This window comes from Temnothorax nylanderi, unplaced genomic scaffold (genome assembly GCF_030848795.1).
Source record: "Temnothorax nylanderi isolate EJ_2023f unplaced genomic scaffold, tnyl_v1.0 TNYL_tig0104_pilon, whole genome shotgun sequence".
NCBI classification, from domain to species: domain Eukaryota; kingdom Metazoa; phylum Arthropoda; class Insecta; order Hymenoptera; family Formicidae; genus Temnothorax; species Temnothorax nylanderi.
This window is the reverse complement of record NW_027249166.1, coordinates 388048-409509: the sequence shown is the minus strand read 5'-3', so window position 1 is coordinate 409509 and position 21462 is coordinate 388048. Positions and strand designations below refer to the sequence as shown.

The following is a 21462-nucleotide window of genomic DNA, read 5'->3' as shown; positions in this document are numbered from 1 at the left end:
AAAATATCGTATTTCACAAATGCTCGATTTCATATATATTTTTAGTGTAACTAGAACATTTTCTTTTTCTTGTAAATAATCCTTTGTTATCGCGCAGAGTTTCCTTTTCTTTTAACACACTACGTATAGGATAAAAAATAACTGACTGAATTAGAAAAAAAAATCGTATAATTAGAAAATGTATTTGTAAATTTAATTACAATGTATTAAAGGAAGATACTGATATCACTTTATACAATAGATAATACAACAGTGAATGCGGTCAATGATCGGCCTGGCAGCCTTCTAAACTTAAAGCTCGTGCGAGATTTCGTGCAACGCCTATTCGGAAGATGGAAACCTTGTCTTGAAATTTCGGATCGTCCCCATGAGCCTCTACGCAACGTAGTAACTCGTAGCAATCGTTGGACGAAAAGATTACGTCTTCCGCTTCCAACAGCGGTATAGCGTCCGTGAGCAAAATGGACCAAAAACTGAGAAACAAAAATTTGCGAATTAAATTGCGAGTTTCATGTATAATCGTAAATATCCTTAAAACGAACAACTTACTACTTCGGCGTCAAATTCGAAACTAGAAGGGACACCAATAGGCTTGCCGCTTCGCGAAATTCGCCCATTCCGTACATATGATGAAACTCACAATATTTGCCTATAAAATATTATATTAATTACAATATACGATTTATGTGTGATAACAAATAATTACATTGTTATACATTGTAGAAATATATATCATTATTCATTCTCGTTGGCTATTACATATAACTCTTTACCTAAAAATGTGAGTCTGTCGCTGGCCAACATGCAGGAGCCCAAGTTCTCGAGCAGATCGCGACATTCCAATTCCCCGTATTCCGCGTAATGCTTCAAAAATTGGTCCGCGATGTATGTGGTAAAATTGCCGTCGTGTGCCTTGAGCGCCCACGTAAGAGCGTTGCCCAATCTCCCCTGTCTTATGCTCCTCATTCCTTGGATCTTGCATATGCTAGTAACTAAGAATCTTTTTTTTTAGTTATTATAAATCTCTTCGAGCCAAGAGAGACAAAGAGAAAGAGAGAGAGAGATCGAATTTTACCAACGTGCGGCATATTATTGTCCCGCGCGACGTCAATGATTTTGTTGATTCTCGCCTCCGTGCCCGTTGGTAGCGACTGCAACAGGATCTCCAGCCTAGCTAAACCTTGCGTGGGGCAGTGTATCAAGTAACTCGCGCCACACTGCCACAATGAGCGCTGGCTCATCAATGTAGTGCCGTACTCCAATATGAGGGATTCATGAAGCTGGGCAGTCACACTGTAACAAGATATTTTAATTCACTGATAATTATAATGATTTCTCAACTTGCATTTCTACCCACTTGGTCTTTTCTTTGCTGAAAATGTTTAATTTTCCACATTTGTACAACAGGTCCATCAGGTGGGCTGCAAACCAGCCGTTATCGCTCATATATTGTATCTCTTTGATAACCTGATACAGATCATTTTCCATTAAAGCAAGGATTACACGATCTAGATGTCTATTAGCTTGCCATCTTTCAACCACACTGTTTGCGTAGCGCGAAAGTTCCATCTGTTTGCAGCAGGGAGCTGAATAAAATAACTTCGCTGCCAATAATTCGTACCACGCTTCCGTATACATGGAATATTCCCACAATACCGATTCGTCTCCCGATATCAACTACAAAGCCAAAATATTATCTTTTACATTGAAAACAGAGAAAAACATTAATATTCCCTTACCTTCATAAGCATCTCCAAATTGCTATCTATAACGAAGCAGTTGGTCTCTAGATTTGAGCAAAGATCCATTTGCCAGTGCTTCCATCGCATAATAAATTCGTTTACAGAATATCCGCCGTATACATTGTACACGGGCATTGTTCTAATAATATTGTCCGCAGTAACGAACGCCGAATGGTCCGCTTTGCTGTGCATCGCCAGGAGGCGGCAAACTAGATTTAATTTACCGTGGAACGCACAGCCCATCACAGCCTCCCAATAATTCGGATTTTCTAAATCCGCACCGATCGTCTTCTGCGACAAAATTTTTGACGCCGCCAGTTCTCTCGAGGGAAAATGAAAGCTGATCCACTCCAATAATTGCGGTAGCACAACGTCGCCTGATAAACAAGACGCAAACACCGTTTAAAAAAAAAAGATTCTATGTACTTAAAACAAAAAGGAGCTTTTCTAACATAATATTTGTATCTACATTTATATTTCGTAGATTATTTCGTAGATTATACTTCACGTTTATATTTTTAATTCAATTTACCTGGTACAACGTCGACATAGAGAATTTCCGTCAAATGCCAGACGCATTCCACCTGGTAAAATATAGTGAGAAAATTTTCCAGCATCGTCTTCTCTTCCGATAACGGCTCCTTTGGCAGTATCTCTTGCAAGTTTTCCACGCAGGCTCTCAATATAGACCTATATTGTTTGCTGTGCTTAAGGAGCTCCGGCCTAATGTCACCGGAAGAGGAAGACTTGAGCTTTTGAACCGACAGAAAGATACCGTTGCTCTCGTTAACCAGCTTACGCAAAAGCGGTGAGAATAATATGATTTCCGGTCGGAGAAAATGTACTTTGGCATCACAAGGCGCAAATTTACTTTTGGCATCTAAAAGAAATTCTTGATGTAGCAAAACAGCAGTTCATTATTTCTAGCTCATATACACATCAAGAAATATAGATCTGTAACATATGTATTTTTGCATATTTATATTATTTGGCAACCTGGTGAAGATTTGTCCACATGTTTGTAAGCGTGTATCCCGAATCTGTTGCTATTGATCCAAGTTGTCGCGATACCCGCTCTGCTGCAGACATCATCCGCGATAACCTGCAAAACCCAAGGAGTTTGCTGTTCAGCAAGTAAAAAGGATCATAAAATGAAATTATAAAACTTCCCCGATTTCCTTCAATACCTGTAGTCATAAAAAATAACACTTCTGATACGCAATTAAGTTTCAAAGGCAAATTTGTACAGATTTGTAAATAGAGACCAGGTGCATAAATAAACTCACAGACAATTCTTAAAACATTGATTACGGATAATCTAAGTAAATTTACACATGATAGTAAACTTACACGATAATTTGACGATGTAACGTCGTTTAATTTTGTATTAAAAAATGATGACTATCAGTGATATATTTATGTATCTGGTTGAATTTGTAAATAGAGTTGTACGTAGATATTTTACTAACAATTATCTGGGCGTTATCGACTTCGTCCATGATCACTCGACTTGCTTCTCTCTAAATTTGTAAATCACGCTATTATTGTAATTAATATTTCTGTAAATAAAAACTTTGGCGGGGTACCGAACGGCGTAAAGCCATCGACATGACGATCGACAAAGAGAGGAAAGTCTTTGCGCCTTTGAGTCCTTTGATTATGGCTACGGTCAACGTGACGCTACAAATGCTTTGAAGCATTTTTTGATTGGTTAATTCGTAAAATTCTTTTTTCTGATTGGTCGATCAAATGCTTCGAAGTATTTGTAGCGACACGTTGACCGTAGCCTAAAGGTGCGATTTCACGATGACGCTCGACGCTGGATTCGAGCGTCAAAAAGCTAAACTGTGTTTAGCTTTGACACTCGACGCTCATTTCAGCCAATCCAGTGGTTAGGTTATATTTCGCGTCCCTCTGAATCTATCACGTGACCAGATTTGACGCTCGAATCCAGCGTCGAGCGTCATCGTGAAATCGCACCTTAATGATGTAAAAAGATAAGTACATTGCGCATAAGGCTGGGGCTACACTATGCGCGTTTTCGCGAATCGGATTCGCGAATCGTGCATTTGTATACCATGTGTGCTTGCTTAGCACGAATGGCATACAAATGCACAATTCGCGAATCCGATTCGCGAAAACGCGCATAGTGTATTATAGCCCCAGCATAATGGCGGCCGAAAAATAGGACAGCCAATCAAATTTTTATCCGTAATGTCGCGCCACATTCAGATGTAGCGGTACTTTCCGTGACAATAGGGATATACTTTCCGATTCACGCATGATGCATCATTTATCCTTGTGTACACCGAATGTTAAACGAAACTTGATCACTAATTAAGTTTTTTGAAGTTGTAATCTTCATCTATCCCTTCCCCGCCTTTTCATCAATGTTATTATCTATTCTTTTATTCTCCTCTTCAAAAGAAGGCTCTATAGATAAAGCATTCCCCAAGAATCTTATGTAATACATTCTTAAGATATTTAGTGCTTATAAATATAGTTTCTTTCCATTTTTCGAACATTCAAAAGAATGGGAAAAAATAGAAATTGATTGACGTCAATAGAATCGATAACTTACGAAACTCATAGTTATTTAATCTGATCATCTGAAGATATTAGAAATAAATTGATATAACTACTTAAACTGAACTAAAGTCCAAATATATGCGAGATAAATTTTTCGATAGATCACAGCTACAACAATGTATGTATGTAAACGTTTATATTCAACATTTTACATGTAACTGCGCATATAAAGCTTAATAGACATTAGAAGTAAAAAAAGCGGTACAAAAATAGCTTTTATGTTGTCGCTCTTTTCATATTGAAAAGCTGTAACATTAATTGGAAGAAATCTCTCGACTCGATACATCGTATAAAAATACTAACAATGTATAACATTCTATTTCAGATTTAATGATGGAACAATCGGAAACCGGTGTGAGCCAGCACTATTCCGTGTTCGTCGCAAGCATCGATTACTGCTGCGTCGTTTGTGGAACCAGCAGGACTCGCAATAAACTTGACACCACTCTGTAACGAGAGAAAAAGAATTATAAAAACATATAAAACATAGTAAATTTAATATCTATGAAAAAGATAAGTCGGTCGAATGACGTTTAATTTATTGATGTTTAAATTTAAATTTAAATTTTTATACGACTGTATCTAAAATAAAGATAACATATAATAATAATAATAATTACAAGTCTAGCCCTGTCCACATTGTCTCTAAACGGGAAGAAGGCATCGCTGCTCAGAGCAACATTGTTCAGCTTCTTCAGCCACTCGATCCTATCGCTCTCCGACAGTTTTTCAGGAATGACTTCGTACATAGCGGCCCAGGTAGCTTCATCCATATCCTTCCCAATGGACCCGTTGACGTAATTGTCAATAGCATTAGAGATCTCCGCTCTTTTCACGCCCTTCTTGAACTTCATTCCTGTTACCTTCGAGTGCTGGCGAAGCCACCTAATAATATAAGTATATATGTATATAATGCAAGATAACTTTCATAACTATTGCCATGTCTTTGGCCATTTATTTTTTATATATGTATAATAAAAGGATAACGAACCAATTATCGGCCTTGTCTCCGGCAAGCCTAGTACAGTGAATTCTAGATTGCTGTCCAGCTCCTGTGCCGATTACTTGCCCGTCTTTGGCATAACAGACAGAATTGCTTTGTGTATATTTTACGGTGACAGTGGCCACGATCAGATCACGGATAGCGTTTTCTGGCAGAGTCTTCGACTTCATCGTCACGACATTGTCGAACGCCGACTTGTCGATAACCGCGTCGTTACGTTTCTGCTCCATAACCAGGCCGTACAGAGTCTTGCGTTCCATCGGAGACGGTTCGTAAGAAGGATCGATTTGAAGCACACAATATGCGCCACCCTTCTTCTTCTTCAGTGTTTGAAGAGCCTCTTCCGAGTAGCCAGACGCGATAATGCCGTCTGAGACTTCTCTAAATAGTTACAGAAATTTATTAATATAAATATTATCGTCAATATTACATATTATGTTATTATATTATCATCTTATATTTGTGAGAGAGATATTAATACAATATATTACCAATATTGTATCAATATTATCATCATGCATTAATATCAGGCATTAGCATCATGTACCTTGAGATAATCTTTGCTGTTATAGCGTCGCACGGTTCAGACAATGCGATGAAATCGCCAAAACTGGACATTCGATCGGCACCTCGCGCACGAGCGTAAGCGGCTGCCAAAGGGGTGAGCTGATCGTGAAGATCATCCACTTGGCACAGTTTCGCCTGTATACTGTCCAGGGGAACGCCGACTGCGGCCCCAGCCGGGCTGACGTGCTTGAAGGAAGTCGCTGCCGGTAAGTTTAGAGCGGACTTCAATTCTTTCACCAGTTGATAGCCGTTTAACGCGTCGCACAGATTGATGAACCCAGGTGACCCGTTCAGCACGGTCAACGGCAACTTCTCCAGAGTGGTGAATATCTGCGCGGGCTTCTGATGCGGATTCATGCCGTAACGGAGAGTGAGCTGGGAGACACCGGGGCTATATTGCTTGCGGAAGTAATCCGAGATAGCGTTGTCGTATTCGGCGGTGTGAGTGAACGCTTTCAGGGCTAAAGTTTGCCTGGAAATTATACATACATTTATAAGGAATCTTGCAAGATTGCAATGCTGCATTTATATCGTGCAAGCTTACCTAGTCTGCAACGAGGTATTCTTGTCGGCAGCAGTGTCCATCTCTTTGATGACCTTTTCGTAATCGGTCGGGTCACAGATAACTGTAACTCTGGTATGATTCTTTGCAGCCGCGCGCAATAAAGTCACACCACCGATATCGATGTTCTCTATCGCGTCCTCGGCCGTCACGTTTGGTTTCGAAATGGTATTTACAAAGGGATAGAGATTGCAAACTACCACCTGGATAAGATCATAATTTTGCTTCTGAAGATCTCGAGCGTCGGAATCTGTCAACCTGGCGAGAATGCCTGTCATGGTAAAAATAATGTAAAAATTATAAGAATTGCATCATAGCTTAGTTGTACATATTGCTACATAGTTGTTATTGCACTTAATTAAATAACATTTTGATAAATATGAATAAAGTCACTTAATTATAACAAATTTATTCTTACCAGCATGAATGGCAGGATGAAGGGTCTTCACGCGTCCACCAAGCATCTCGGGTGCTCCTGTAACTTCAGAAACATCTTGCACCGGTAACTTGGCGTCTCTCAATGCCTGTGCGGTACCTCCAGATGCGATTAGAGTCAATCCAAATTCGTGTAGTTTCCTTGCCAGTGGTAACAGGTCCGTCTTGTCAGATACGCTTAAAAGAGCTGAAAATTTCATAAAACTGATTAGTATCTCTGTCATTGTTCATAAAGTATTATTATTTATAAATAGAAATTACGAAAGATGTGAAAAATATATATATTTTAAGTATAAATATTGAGAAAACAGTTAGAAGATCTATAAAGATGCAAATATCATTTAAAGTTTTGTCTCTTCTTCGATATTCTTCTACTGTGTATGTTTGTTCCAGTAGCATAAATTTTTTATAATTATCATAATTCTCTCGATTTATATTTCTTTATTTTAATCTACAACATAAAGTAATATTTTGATTTTATATGCAGAAAATTTATTAACTTTATGTGATTTCGTATTAATCAAAATTTAAATTTCATGCCTAATAATGCAGTTGCCAAACAATAACGATTAAAACGTAATTCGCGTCTAGATGGAAGAGATACAGAGAAGAATATTTTAAATTGTTAACGTTTCATTAACAAAAGAAGAAGTAGATCCGGCAAGCGGTGCTCCATCACGTGCTGCTCAATTAAAGGTTAATCAGATCATCGTCGTTTCTTTTCAGTTCTATGAAATAGCTCACCTAATTTGCTCGCTGGCATTTTCAGGCGTTAGATCCGGACGGGACGCAGAACTAAACAAACAGGTAGTGTTTATCTTTCTGAACAAAGCCGGTCTGCAAGTATCCTATACTGAGGGAACTTCCTCCACGCTCGATTGGAAGCAATTTAGGCGATGCGTGGCAAAGAGGATGTGCCACCAACGAGCACGTATTATATCGAACGATATAATGTACACACACATCCATCTCCCCTGCAGGCGGTGAATAGCGTAAATACGATAACACGCGTGTGACGTGTGACGTTGACGGCATGTCGCAACAAGCCAACAAGTGGCAACAACAGCAGGAGAACAGCAGGTCAAATGTCATCCTGTTATATTTAGATGATAAATATTATGTATATCTGGACGACCACCAACGTACAGTCGTTTTCTTAAAAATTTGAAATGTTCCTTTAGGTGAGCGGAGAAACAGAGATAATTCAGATAATCATTCTCTTCTCTTTTATCGGACTTCTCTTTTAAGCTCTGAGAGATATTAACTTAATTAGTGTTTGATTAACTTAACAAGTAATATTTATACCATTTTATTAAAATAAAGAGAAATTATAAATTTTTGAAACATTCAATTTTTGAACATTCATCTGTTTCGTGCAAGTTTATATACAACTCGCGAGATGAAAGAAAATAGAAAAAAAAAATATTTTTCAAAAAATCAATGTTACCTTGAATTTTTTAAACGACACTATGCTATTTTTTTTACAAGTTACTATGCGCGTAGCAGCTATAATATTATACTATTTGAAATTCAAAGTTGTATAACAAGCTGTATAATTATCTTTTCTCGAAGGTCTTGAATATTAATAATTGGTTTGATACGCAATAGATTACAGATATTCCTGTATAGGACTTCGCCCTCTTAGTTTTTTCCTTTATTGTTATAAATAAATGACATTTCTGATAGTACGTTGAATCCTTAAAGTCCTCTTCACTCCTCTATGATATCATGAAAAAATAGCATAGTGCCGTTTAAAAAATTCAAGGTAATATTGATTTTTTAATAAAAAATATTTTCTTCCAATTTTCTTTTATTTTAAGTTAATTGTAGCTTGCATGAAACAGATGATGAATGTTCATTGTTCAAAAATTGAGAGCTTCGAGAATGTATCGAAAATCCCCATCCGGATGAAAAGTTTCCACGTTTCCAGTAGGCCAACGACGCAAGAAGGAAACAACTAGAGGAAAGTCTCATAACCTCAAAAATACGGAGATTCGAAATGCTAAAATGTTTAGATGTGAACGTGGATTGCGGAGCAGAGTCTCAAGAAATAAGAATTGTGTTTGGATGCATTAGACTGTATCGTTAACAAGAAACATTGGAAATTCCTTATCCGTACAACACACAAGAGCTCACAAAGTGATTTTCCAGTACTCAAGAAAAAGAACTGGATGTGCCAAAGAACTGAAAAAACAAATAATCAGTTAACAGCACCCTCATTAAAAAAATAGGATTTGAAATACGAAATACAAAGGAATAGAATCGTAAATATATCTTACAGTATTACGAAATATGGTAAGAGTGTTTTAACTGTCTTGAATATTATTTTGAATTATTTTGAATAAAAATCTATACTTCATTATCCTGTTCTAGGATGTCCAACGGCATTCTGTGCACACGCTAGTGTTTCGGTCCTTAAAGAGAACTCACGATATGTTCCTGTTGAATCAAGGATCTTTACCGCCGGAAGATCCTATGTTGTGAGTAACTTGCCGTTGCAGCTACTCTGAATTTCTACTTAATCAAACCTGCCTGCTTTAATCTCGTGGACAAGCAGTTATTTATTTATAATATTTATTTTTTTTAGGCAACAAATGAAGAAAATGGTTAAGGCTAAAGATTGTTATGGTCCAATATTAGAACGGGTCAAGCAAAATACGTTTAAAGTACAGCAAGACAATGACACTGCGGATCCTCCACCGCCAGGAGGTAATATCCTGCGATACCTACACACAATTGAGATAAAAATAAGTACCGTTACTCTTACATGTGTCTTTATTGTATCAATTTTAATATGATTTTTAGATGAAACTTTTGGAATTAACCCTACCTCGGCAATTGTTCCTTACACTACGACAAAAGGAAGCGCAAGCGTAGTACCAATAAGTGCGGGAAGCAATATGGGCGGCGGTGCGCTCACAATGCCGCAAAAGAAAACGCCGTCGATGGCGAAACCCAAGTGGCACGCGCCATGGAAACTGTACAGAGTTATCAGCGGTCACTTGGGATGGGTGAGATGTTGCGCCGTGGAGCCTGGAAACGAGTGGTTTGCTACAGGCTCGGCCGATAGAGTAATCAAAGTGAGTGCTTCATTCTCGCATTATTTAGTAATATTCTAGTACGTAAGATTAACGAAGTTAACAGGTTCTCCATGCAAGCTCGTACAAATGTTTGGAATTTACAGATATGGGATCTAGCCAGTGGCAAGTTGAAGGTTTCGCTGACCGGCCACATAAGCAGCGTTCGCGGCCTCGCGTTCTCGCAGAGGCATCCCTACCTATTTTCCTGCGGGGAAGATCGACAGGTTAAATGCTGGGATCTGGAATATAACAAGGTGATAAGGCACTACCACGGCCACCTGTCGGCGGTGTACTCCATGGCGTTACACCCCACTATAGACGTCCTGGTAACGGCGGGGCGTGACTCCACCGGGAGAGTGTGGGACATGCGTACCAAGGCGAACGTTCACACCCTCGTCGGGCACACCAACACGGTGGCCAGCGTGATCTGTCAGTCTGCCGAGCCGCAGATCGCCACCGGCAGCCACGACTGCACGATTCGCCTGTGGGACCTGGCTGCCGGCAAGTCCAGGGCCACTCTGACGAATCACAAGAAGAGCGTGCGCGCCCTGACGTTCCACCCGTCTCTGTACATGTTCGCCTCGGCGTCGCCGGACAATATCAAGCAGTGGAAGTGTCCGGAGGGGAAGTTTATTCAGAACCTGTCGGGCCACAACGCCATAGTCAATTGCCTGGCCGTGAATGCCGACGGAGTCTTGGTTTCCGGCGCAGACAACGGTACGATGCATCTGTGGGACTGGCGAACCGGATACAATTTCCAGCGGCTCCAAGCGCCGGTTCAGCCCGGGTCAATGGACAGCGAGGCCGGGGTGTTCAGCATTACGTTCGACATGTCAGGCACTCGGATGATTACGACAGAGGCTGACAAGACGATTAAAGTGTACAAGGAAGACGATACTGCCGTAAGTTGATTTTATATCACGCTCGTGTCGATTTGGCAATCGCACGCGCGCTGATAACATTCGACTAGCTCATCGTTTTCTAAGCTTTGCGCTAATTATCCCCGTTATCTATGTTTTCAGACTGAGGAAACGCATCCCGTCGACTGGCGGCCCGACATAATAAAGCGAAGAAAATACTGAGCTCTAACTTATTGGAATGCCGTATACGCTCATTCAATTAATTTAACGCGGCTGAATGTAACGCGTTCAGAAATTTATTTTTTTATATAGGATCGCTTTGGCTTCCAGGTTGTAACGGACAAAGCTATCCGAGCTGCAATAAAAGAACGAAAAGATTTCTACCGAGATTCCCGTTTTAAGAGATACGTATTTCGTTTATCGTAAGACAAGATTCGAACGTATCGATTGGCTGGCGGACGCTCGAGTGGGGAACTCCGGTTTCTTTCCGTACGGAGAGAGTTACTAGATCGAGTAGGATAAGTCGGGGCAGAGACACGCTGAACTTGATCGCGATAACATCCGATAGCAATGGCCGACCCGACCCTGCAAACGTTCTGCTGTCATCATACAAACCGAACGGATATGGCGATAGCGATAATGCAGGAATTCAATACAGACGCGTACAACACGGTGTGCATGCTCTCGTCCACGATGGGCATGATAGGCGCGATTTATCAGGTAAATTCAGCGCGGAATGTTATCCCCGAACGAGCCTTCGCCTCACCGATTCGTTCTTTTCTTATTAATTTGCGACGACTAACGTACAGAGCGGGAATTGACCCGAATTCTTTACCACGACCGGAATCGATCGCCGAAAGATATTGTCCCGGAATCGAAACTTCTCTGTCATGATGCGACTTCTCTGTTGATCCGTTTTGGTTGCACCTTGTACACCTCGTCTCTTCCTCCAACGCGTATATTTATCCGGTTTTCCATGTGAGAAGTGTACGAAAAAGTGCAGCTAAAAGAAACCGATATAAAAGTATTTGTATCAAATAATTATAACATAATGTAACATATAAAAAATATTTGAATAAAATATGAAATAATTTTATATTATATTATATTGTACTTATTTATACATATTAATGATTTAAGTTTATAATAATAGTTGTAAACATTTATTTGCACGTGTAATGTTGTTAGATTGAGGTAAATTTAACGAGAAATACTTGAAAGTACCAAGGAACGTTCACAAATTGGCACTGAAGGAAAATATTTTTTCAGATACTGCCCCGAGAGGATTCAAGTAATTCTTATCGTCGGCGGAGTTTCTCCAGAGGACGAGATATTATTGTATGGCTTGCCGTTGCTGATCTCTTAGCGTCCTTAGGTCTAGTTTATTATTGCAATTAGATTATGCCAATAGCAGTTAGTAGTACATAAACATCTGCAAATTAGTTACAAACAGCTATAAGTTAATTTTGGTCAGCGAATACAATGACACGGTAGACAAACAAAATCGGTATCTTATCTCTGATTGTTCTGTACTCTATCAGGTGTGTTTGTGAGGTCGGCGCTATGGAGGAATTTCAAGTCCATCATACCCATAGAGGGTGACATGCCCAACGTGGTGTTTTGCGCCGTGTTATCGGTAATGTTTGACACCTCCCACGCTTGATACCCATTGAAAGTTCACGTGGAGGACTGAGAGAGATCGTTTGCTCGTAGGCGTGGATCCAGTATTTCTACATGGCCACGTGGATATGGACGTTGTGCTACGCGGTGGACATGAAGTTACTGCTGGGAGACAAAAACGGACGTCCTGCGTGCTATCACATCCTGGCCTGGGTGCTCCCCGCTATTCTCACCGCGTTCGGGCTGATCATTCTGTACATTCCGAACGCAAAGTCAGGTCTTAGAAGTATCGCATGCGGCACCCCAGGCGTACGCCCTTAGAGCGATGTGTGTGATAACCGGGCGAAATTTTCTTGCAGCTGTCACAGCCTGACGTCGTTGTCCAGCGCGCTATTGCGCATCCTTCCGAATTACTTCGCCACTTACGTGCTGCTGGCGGTGGTCATGATCGCGAATCCCATTTTGTACGTCGCATCGACGCGGGACCTCGAGACGGCGGTTCTCCACAGTATGGCTCAGATGACCGGCAGGGAGCGAAGGCTGATACAGACGGTCAGATTGAAATTCGCTCTCATCAATGTGGTCTATTACGTGTGCTGGACGCCCAATCTAATTAACGGAATACTATTGTGGACCCTGTGGTTTCAATTGCCGATCAAGGCGATCATCACTTTGTGGTACATAATGGTACGTTCGTGTATAAATCTAATTTCAAGCGCACGGCCAAACGCAGAGAACTAATCGAGATTTCCTTCTCAATCTGTGACAGGCTGTGACAAATCCCCTCCAAGCGTTCTTCAACGCGATCGTTTATCAGTCGTGGACCAGAAGGGAGAAATTGCGTTTAGAGTGTTGTCAAGATTACAAGTCGAGCACCAGTCTGCATTTACATACGATTGCCGGGATAGACAGCGACGTGCACGTTTCTGAATCGTCACCATTGCTCAATCCGCAAACGGGATACAGACAGAAAGTACCGCATGTCAGTATAAACGGATCTTCGTCTCTGTGAGAATCCATTTTACTGCCAGTTTGTCGAGAAGTGTAAATAGTGTATGCCATATCGTAGTGTTAAAGATAGATTTAATATATGAAGTCAGTTTTTATACATATTATAAAGTCAGACTCGTTATCGTGCATTTCCGTTCAGGCGCGATTTCCCAATAAGATTTCTCAGAGAACGTCTCGACTCGGATAAAAGAATATTTTATTAAACAATTTTTTTCGAAATAACTTGGGGGAAATATTTTATAAAATAGAATGTTTTAATATATTACACAGAGAGATCGTATTAAAATATAGTTTTTTTAATACATTATACATCCGCGATACAATAAACAGAAAATGGATGGACATAATTTAGGTAATATTTAGACATCTACAGAGAATCGCGATTTTGAAGCATAACAACGAAGGTGTAAAATAAAAAAGAAACATCTATGCAAGAGAGAGAGTTTTTCAAAGAAAAGATTCGGCGCATATATACGCATTTGTAATACATTTGCATACAATAATAGACTGTTTGATTATTTTTAAAAGACAGGGTGCCTTTTTGAAAGATAGTAAATATACTTTTTTTTACAGTGTGCATCGTATAATAGTCTCATAAATAAAAAGATATAACAAAATAGAAGATAGAGCATATATGTATAATAGGGGTTTCGTAGTTTCGTTATTAATAACATTTTGTACTTAAACATTACGTGTGTTATACGCTCTAAATACTGTTAAAATATATCTTCTTCTATATCATAATATCACGATCAACGGCGGTCATATGCATCATCGTATGTACATATATATCTCATTATCTATTTTAACACCAATCGTCGTATAAATTGGCAATGAAAAAAGTACAAAATCTTATATTTTAAGAATTTTCGTCAATATCTGCATTAGTCATCTTATCAGAAGCGAGAAAAATCATGCAAATGTTAATAAGTTTCGCACGTACGAAAATAATTAAAAATGACTGCCAAGATTTAAGATAGAATGGAAAAAAAATAAGATGGTATTACTCTAAATATTCTATTGTATATAAATTTTGACACATACATAAGTCTTTATATCTTTTTCATATTAACTGAGTATTTTTTTATAAATATAGATTTAATTATGATTTAGATATATATACGACATAGATGTATACGATAATCATTTGCATTGATTTTTTTGCTTCTGGTATCGTCGACGATAACTGATGAAGGAATTAAATCGTATTCGTTAAATTATTGTTCTTTGCTCATCGAGTATTTTATAATAAATTAATAAAATAGGAAGATCTTTTAATAGTTACAAAAAAATATTACAGATTATGCTGCTTATAAGATCTTTATAAATTATTTTACGCAACGAATTGTAAAGATACTAAAATACGTATGTCAATTTCTAATAAAGTTATTTACACTTATTTATAAACAACTTACTTATAAATTCGGATTAAATTATTGATTAGCAAATTCAAGTCTCTGTTTCATCGTTATGTTTCATGCCAAAATATAAAATACAAAAATGTAAAACATCCCAGAACATATCTTCCTTCATAATATTTCCTTTTTAAGATGTCGTATTATAAAATAAATTAGAATTTTCCGTTTTTCTGTTTGGCACTTTGGCAAAGTCTGTAGCATTATTACGTTAACATTTAAAATAAAAGGACAAAGCACTTTACTTACACAAATACATAAAACATCTATACTTAAGAAAAACTCAAGCCTCAGAATCGTCACGTCAAGTTTACACCATCAAGAGGGAAGATTTGAAGCTCCAAGTGTCAAAGACGTGATTTCACGAATGATCATCTCGGTGATCCTCCATGCCAATTCCTCTTTAGCCTATCAATAACAAATAATGCATTAATCAAACAATGCCCATTATTACTTTTATTAATGAATTATAAAATGCCAATAAAATATTTACCTTATCTTGTTCTATATTTATAAGTCGTTTTACAACACGAGTTAGGCGAGATTCTGAAATTTGCGTACATGATTTTATACAATCTCATATATATATATATATGTTAGCTTACAAACTAAATATGTGTGTAACTTACCGTATTTTCTATGAGGATCTGGCTCTATTTCGGTAATAAATCTACCTAAGTTGTCAACGTAACCAATGCTTAAACTACAAAGTGCATAAAATTATTTACGGCTTACAAATCAGTACGGATATGTGTATTAATGTTAAATTGTCAAATACCTATATTTGTTACGTCGCCACAAGGAATCTGGATCGTAAAGTTGCCTGGTGTCGATATTCATGTGACTGTTGATAGTTTTTTTATTATCAGATACTCTGCTGCCATTATTTCCTATTTGAGAAATACTTGGCATACTAGTACACACGGAGCTTACTTCACTGCTGCAATCTGAACCTGCAAGTAATTATATATCTTTTAATTAACATCATATATTATACAAAGATAAAATTACATAAAAATTATATGATTACTGATCAAAAGACACAGTATTCTTTAATATCTTTCATGCGTGACAACATTGGAATCAACGGCACCAACCTGTTCTTCTTATCTTGGAATGTAAACTCGGACACGGGCTGGTCTGAATCGTGCTGATTAGCTCCGATAAGTATTTATAATACAGCTGTGATGATAAGAACGCTGGGAGATAATGCTGGAAGACAGTGTTGGCTTTTAAAACGACTACTTTGAAGCGAGAGCTTGTGCAGTGAGTGCGGCTGTGTACGAGTTATAGGCAAATCTGTGTAATAAATTAGTAATACCTTATTGAGAAAATTATATACGATTTTACTGGGTTTATCGAAACAATCGGGCTGTGGACCACTATCGTCCTCGCGGCAAATATTCTGTTCCACATGGAAACGAATCTTATCACTAAATCCAAGAGGCATGGTTGCTTGTAAGCTGAAATATCTGAGAAAAGTAACATTCATATAAGTCACTTACTTCCCTCCTCCATATACTCATATGTTATATAGAAATTACTTCTCGTATATAATAACGGCATCGGATTGCGCTTCTTCGGGATCGGCTGCACCTTTCTTCTCCAAGAGATTCTGCTTGTAACTTATAGCCGACATCCAGAAGTCCAACAGCTCTCGTTTATTCTCGAGTTCCATAAACTGGAATGTAAAGAATGGAGAAGAATCTCTCACGAAAATTTCGGCAGAAGTAAGCGATCGTGAAGAGCGCGATGCAAACCTCCATAAAGTAGAAGAATGCTGTCTCGTTATACAATATATCCGCTAATTGTACATTGCCACTGGTGAGCACGTCAATTTGATGCTTACAGTGAAATTCACTTCGTAAAAAATCGTTAATATATCTGCGAAAAAAATTTATAAATTTTTGTTTTATACGTGTCAGTTATAGATTCGAGTGGCGTGCCAATGAACATGCGTCACTCACTCGTTTTCTAATATATCGTATACTATGCTTTGAACAGCAGATAGGCACCGTAATATAGGCTCAATGTTTTCCTGGACAATGGCCCTCTCCATATCTACCCTCAACTCCTCGGATATTTGATTTACACCCAGAGCCTCCTTGAGAATGTACCTCCTGTAAATTCTCAAAGCGTCCTGCCTGGTCGTCGTCGCGTCGTGTCTCCCACTTGTACAATCGTGGTTTGATTGTCGCGTTTTGCTTACCGCCTGACTAGTCTTTGGCATACCGTTGGACGTCGCGTCGTCCGCCCTCTCGTCCAACGGTATTTCGCTGCTCGTTTGAGTATCTACATCGCTGGCGAGCACGTCGCAGCTAAAGTTTTCGTTATCGTCTAGGGAAGCGGGCAAGGCGTCCAGCAGCTCCTTTTGATTTGACCGTCTGACTCTCTGTGCGTCGGGCATCCCGGATGCGCTGCACAAGCATTCCACCTCCAACCAGAACTTGATGAGAGCTACGCGCTTCCTGATGTCCATGAACTGGATGAAGTAACCAAGGGCACTCTTGTCCTTAAGTACCTCCGGCAGACCTTTGGACAACCGGGAGCTGAAGGCGCGCGCCTCCTCGGCGTCATTGTTGAGAATCTCCTCCTCCTCTTCTTCCTCGAGACTGCACAGTACACCCGAGGGCGTCCGAATGGACGACGCGCCACCGTTGAATCCATCTGTCAGGAAGCTACCCGAGCTCGTCGATCTCGTAGGTGAGGTTTCTGGTAATCCGGACTTATCCCTTTGTCCTGCAAAAGCGCCGCACACAATTTCATTACAATGACAATTAAAATTAAAACGTTGAAACGTACGAAGAAGGATATAACTGTTATAAACAGCCATTTTCCAGGACAGTTACCAGGCGATTTAACTAATTCTAATTTTGAATGTAAACAAGAAGATACATAAATATTAAAAAGGCAAAAATCCAATTCGAATGACGGAACGCCGACAGGTGATTCCCTAAAAAATCTCTATGGGAGAGAGGAACGAAGGAAAGGAAAATAAAGAGGAAAAGGGCAACGTGTTGCAAATGTCAGGAGGTCAGTCGTCTCGGGGGACGACGCGTGCTAGACGGGGGGAGGAGGAGGAGGCGATTCGTCCGTTTCACCTACGCCGCGCGGCATGTGAGGCGTTCGTGCGATAATAATAGTTACCAATCTTCTTAAAAAATTGGAGCATCGTTCGTGTCAGCGCGTCGCATGATAAGGGTCGCCGATGACGCGGGGGTCGCCGTAGGGTAAACAACGGGCGATGCGCTGCTGCGAGTGCGGCGGGCGCGCATCCCACGGGGCGCGTGAACGGCGCCGCGCCGAGGAGGTGTCAGGCTGTGCCGCGCGCGCGATGATCGGGACGGACGATCCGGTCGACGACGATGGACCTGGGGGGGACGGTCGGCGGCCGAGCCACCCCGCTGACGGCGACGACGTACGTACAAAGCACCCGGAGGGGGGGGCAGGCGGGGGGCTACGCGCGCCCGCGGCGGCGCGCGACATTCCGCCTCGGCGTCATCACGGACGTGCGAGGTGACAGATTACTGTTGTTTGCATCGTCCGCCGATTACGACACATTACGCGAGTGCAGGTGCAGGCGGGTGCAGGCAGGTGCAGGCGACGGCACGTCCGGCGGGGAGGAGTCCGTCTGCACTCCGTCTACGATTTGGATTGAAACGGATAGAAAACGACTGGATGTCGGAGGGAGAAAGAAGAAGGATGTAAGTTCCAGCTGCAAATGAGCGAATTTAGCTGCGTCTCGCGTGCACCTTCTCGCTCCAAGCCGCGCGGGCGTGGGCGAGGGGAGAGGAGAAAGTGCGGAAAGTGCACACGTCGTGAAAGTTTTTCGCGCGGGTTTTTCAAACGTTCTTTCCGAAGCGCGGACGATTAATATCGAAATTTTATATTATTGATGTCTCACATTTGGCCGCGTGTCAATTTATCGCGCGCACTGAAATGTAAAATGGCCTGCGAAAAAGGGAAAAGTAGATTACCTTATCTGGAAAAATATTTATACGTTTTTGTCCGGTTCTGATGATTTAATTTGCACATTATATTTATATCTGTGACGTTTTTTAAAGAAATAAAATATGATTAATTACTGGAAGTCTCTGTTGCATCATTAATTTACACAACACTATAATCCTACTGCGCATTATTCATGAAATTCCAACTTTCAGTCTCGAAACATCATTTAGATAGATAAAAATCGGTCTAATTAAAATTAAATTACGAAACACGTGATTAACGTGAGAAATTTTCCGTCTCGTTCCTCGGATATTCCTTTACAATAATCCGCGCGCATTAATTATATTCGGAAGACTTATTTTCATTGAAAGGAGCAACAAAATTACAAAGATACATTAGTCTCACGAGGGCGAGAGAGGATACCTGGAACAGGCTCTCGCAATTCTTTCAAGAGCGCTTCGTTCCCTCTCGTAGCCCCCTTTACTCTATTTGTAAATATCTACGAAGCATCCGACCGAGTCTCTCTCGAGCACGCCAAGTGGACGACGGTGCCGGCCGCCCGTCCGGGTTCTCGAGATCGTCACGCGGGGCACGTGCAAACACTTCATGATGACCGGAGTACGAGGCCGTACGAAAATACACCGCGGAGCGGCCGATCCGATTGCGTGTAAGTGCATACGCGATGTTATGCGGCGTTCCGAAGGCCGGCTGTCAAGGTAGAACGCGTAGCGGCGAGAGGGCAACGGCCGGACATCGTACCCGCCGGCGCGGCCAGGTGCCGGGCGGTGACAGATAGACACATCCGCGGCGGCGGTGGGTATACCGGTTTTATACGCGCGAACCGAAACGGCGTTCCGGGAGCGGGACGGCGAACCGGCCGCCCCGGACGCGTCGGCAGGTTCCCGCCGGAGGCCATCAGGTCGGGGGCCCGGGGCCCGGGGCCGTCCGCCGCGCCGTCCCATCCATTTTTCAGTCCTCGCCACGTCAGGAACGATCGCAGCCGCAGCCCGACGATCATGCTCGCCCTACGCGGCCTCCTCCTCGTTATCGCGGCCTGTCGCGTCGCCGTCGCGAGGCCCCCCGCGCCTGCCAAGGCGGTCTACGATCAGCGGCAGACCGGCGACCTGAACGTGCAGATCGAGCTGAAGGATGTGCAGGTGGTCGCGCTACTCAACTCCGAGCTCCTCGACGACTACACGGTAAATCCTTTCGCATAGCAGGACGCGAGAGCGCGTGGTCCTCTTTTTTTAGTCTCCTCCTTTTCCTCCGCCTGCGTTGGAACGCGCTCTTTTCTATTCTTGTCTCTTCTTTTTTTTCAAATTATTTTGTACTTCTTTCCTCACCGGGGAAGATTTGCGAAGATTAGCGTACAAAGTGAATTTTACTATGATATACCTTTTGATCTTGCTGGGCTACTTCAACTCGCGGTTGAAGGAACAGTCCTCTGGCTCTTCTTCAGGCTTTCGTAACTGCCTTGCATCGGTTTTACATGTACGCGATGAGTTTGACGCAAGATCGAAGCGAGCCTGCAATTTACAAAGTCCATCTTAGATACTTCATATTTAGAAATGCATTTTACAAACTATGTATCTCGCGCTTCACGCTGAACAAATAGGATTGTTTTGAGTACCGCTGATATAATTGTCGATATTCGTCGACGAATATTCACCGTCGACGTCGTGTTGCCTTCGCAGGACTACGATTACTTCTACGATTACGCCGACTTTACCCTCAAGCCGGGCAACGGGTCCACCACGAGCCCCGCGACGTCGACCACGGAGAAAAACGATATCATGCAGGTTTCCGAGCCGATCCCGTCGCAAAACTCGACCGTCTCGGCGTCCGCCGGTGATACAAGCCCGTCCGCGAGCGACGCAACGCCATCCAAGGACGAAGAAGCCCCGCCGGATGCTGATCCGTCGAATGGTACCGCGAGCGATACGACGCCCTCCAAGGACGAGGGGATCCCGAACGCTGATCGGTCGAATGGTACCGCGAGCCCGACGCCGAATGCGGACAACGACAACGATAAGGGTCAGCCGAGCGAGGAGGAGGAGGAGGATGGGGTCGGGACGGCTCCTTCGATCACGGTGAAAGCCGTACACGCCCTGCGCTCGCAGAAGCGCTGCAAATCTGGATACGTCCCGAACGGCAACGGACGCTGTCGACGAGCGAGTCGGCCGTGGCTGACTCGCCTGTTGCCGTGAGTAAAACCGCGACGATCGGGATGCCCCACCCCGATCGATCGGTCCTCCCTTGGTCGACCAGATTCGGGCGGATGCGAGCTGGGAGTAGATTTAGAAATAAATGTCCTTTGGAGATGTGCCATATATGCATCGAGTTTACGCCTTCGCAACGGTGAAACGAATCCCACAATTGGCACCTTTCGCAACGCGATGATTATCTTCTAGCTTTCGGTGCGCTTCCTTTTATCCCACAGTCCTCTACAGCGAACTTTTGACCCTGGCGAACGTCGGAAGAACTTTCCTAAAAAAAATGTAATACATTATTAAAATATACTCATACGAGAGGAAACGCATACATTCTTATAAAAATCTCGCAAAAGTTTGCAATGTTTCCTCTGTTCTCATTTTAACTCTTGACTCCTTTTGATCGTCACGCTTGGG

At 41.7% G+C, this 21462-nt stretch overlaps 6 protein-coding genes and 1 long non-coding RNA gene across 10 annotated transcripts; 3 read left to right on the top strand and 4 right to left on the bottom strand.

Annotated features, from left to right (window-relative positions):
• Positions 1-166: 166 nt before the first annotated feature.
• Nup75 (nuclear pore complex protein Nup75) lies at positions 167-3366 on the bottom strand. Its single transcript, XM_071711988.1, has 9 exons — positions 3212-3366; positions 2739-2844; positions 2275-2622; positions 1740-2119; positions 1358-1677; positions 1076-1293; positions 774-992; positions 550-649; positions 167-473 (listed from the first exon to the last, which is right to left on the bottom strand). The coding sequence occupies exons 1-9, from the start codon at positions 3239-3241 to the stop codon at positions 263-265; spliced, it is 1932 nt and encodes a 643-aa protein (XP_071568089.1). The 5' UTR covers positions 3242-3366; the 3' UTR covers positions 167-262.
• A 1084-nt stretch (positions 3367-4450) lies between these two features.
• Positions 4451-7784, bottom strand: LOC139775760 (bifunctional purine biosynthesis protein ATIC). The gene is made up of 7 exons (XM_071712020.1): positions 7643-7784; positions 6882-7085; positions 6446-6734; positions 5882-6373; positions 5323-5715; positions 4952-5216; positions 4451-4778 (listed from the first exon to the last, which is right to left on the bottom strand). Exons 1-7 carry the CDS (start codon positions 7659-7661, stop codon positions 4659-4661), a joined length of 1782 nt encoding a protein of 593 aa, XP_071568121.1. The 5' UTR covers positions 7662-7784; the 3' UTR covers positions 4451-4658.
• A 54-nt stretch (positions 7785-7838) lies between these two features.
• Positions 7839-11227, top strand: LOC139775764 (pleiotropic regulator 1-like). 4 transcript variants are annotated; one of them, XM_071712031.1, is made up of 7 exons: positions 7839-7978; positions 8832-9193; positions 9272-9378; positions 9486-9607; positions 9704-9978; positions 10083-10880; positions 11001-11227. In XM_071712031.1, the coding sequence occupies exons 2-7, from the start codon at positions 9191-9193 to the stop codon at positions 11058-11060; spliced, it is 1365 nt and encodes a 454-aa protein (XP_071568132.1). In that variant the 5' UTR covers positions 7839-7978; positions 8832-9190; the 3' UTR covers positions 11061-11227. The 4 variants fall into 4 exon arrangements, with proteins under 4 accessions (XP_071568132.1, XP_071568130.1, XP_071568129.1 ...); XM_071712029.1 differs by having other exon boundaries at positions 8829-9193; XM_071712028.1 differs by having other exon boundaries at positions 7941-8079.
• LOC139775771 (uncharacterized) lies at positions 9442-10161 on the bottom strand. Its single transcript, XR_011718920.1, has 3 exons — positions 10021-10161; positions 9729-9931; positions 9442-9624 (listed from the first exon to the last, which is right to left on the bottom strand). It is a non-coding gene; the product is annotated as an uncharacterized lncRNA (long non-coding RNA).
• A 147-nt stretch (positions 11228-11374) lies between the features above and the next one.
• On the top strand, positions 11375-14868 carry LOC139775765 (G-protein coupled receptor 143). The gene is made up of 6 exons (XM_071712032.1): positions 11375-11558; positions 12108-12213; positions 12380-12474; positions 12552-12730; positions 12818-13145; positions 13228-14868. The coding sequence occupies exons 1-6, from the start codon at positions 11409-11411 to the stop codon at positions 13468-13470; spliced, it is 1101 nt and encodes a 366-aa protein (XP_071568133.1). The 5' UTR covers positions 11375-11408; the 3' UTR covers positions 13471-14868.
• Pkaap (A-kinase anchoring protein pkaap) lies at positions 13745-18401 on the bottom strand. Its single transcript, XM_071712022.1, has 10 exons — positions 18032-18401; positions 16852-17623; positions 16645-16768; positions 16429-16565; positions 16206-16356; positions 15982-16096; positions 15663-15837; positions 15514-15587; positions 15378-15430; positions 13745-15292 (listed from the first exon to the last, which is right to left on the bottom strand). The coding sequence occupies exons 1-10, from the start codon at positions 18054-18056 to the stop codon at positions 15203-15205; spliced, it is 1716 nt and encodes a 571-aa protein (XP_071568123.1). The 5' UTR covers positions 18057-18401; the 3' UTR covers positions 13745-15202.
• Positions 18402-19699: 1298 nt separating this feature from the next.
• On the top strand, positions 19700-21452 carry LOC139775769 (uncharacterized). The gene is made up of 2 exons (XM_071712036.1): positions 19700-20034; positions 20530-21452. The coding sequence occupies exons 1-2, from the start codon at positions 19852-19854 to the stop codon at positions 21040-21042; spliced, it is 696 nt and encodes a 231-aa protein (XP_071568137.1). The 5' UTR covers positions 19700-19851; the 3' UTR covers positions 21043-21452.
• Positions 21453-21462: the final 10 nt, after the last annotated feature.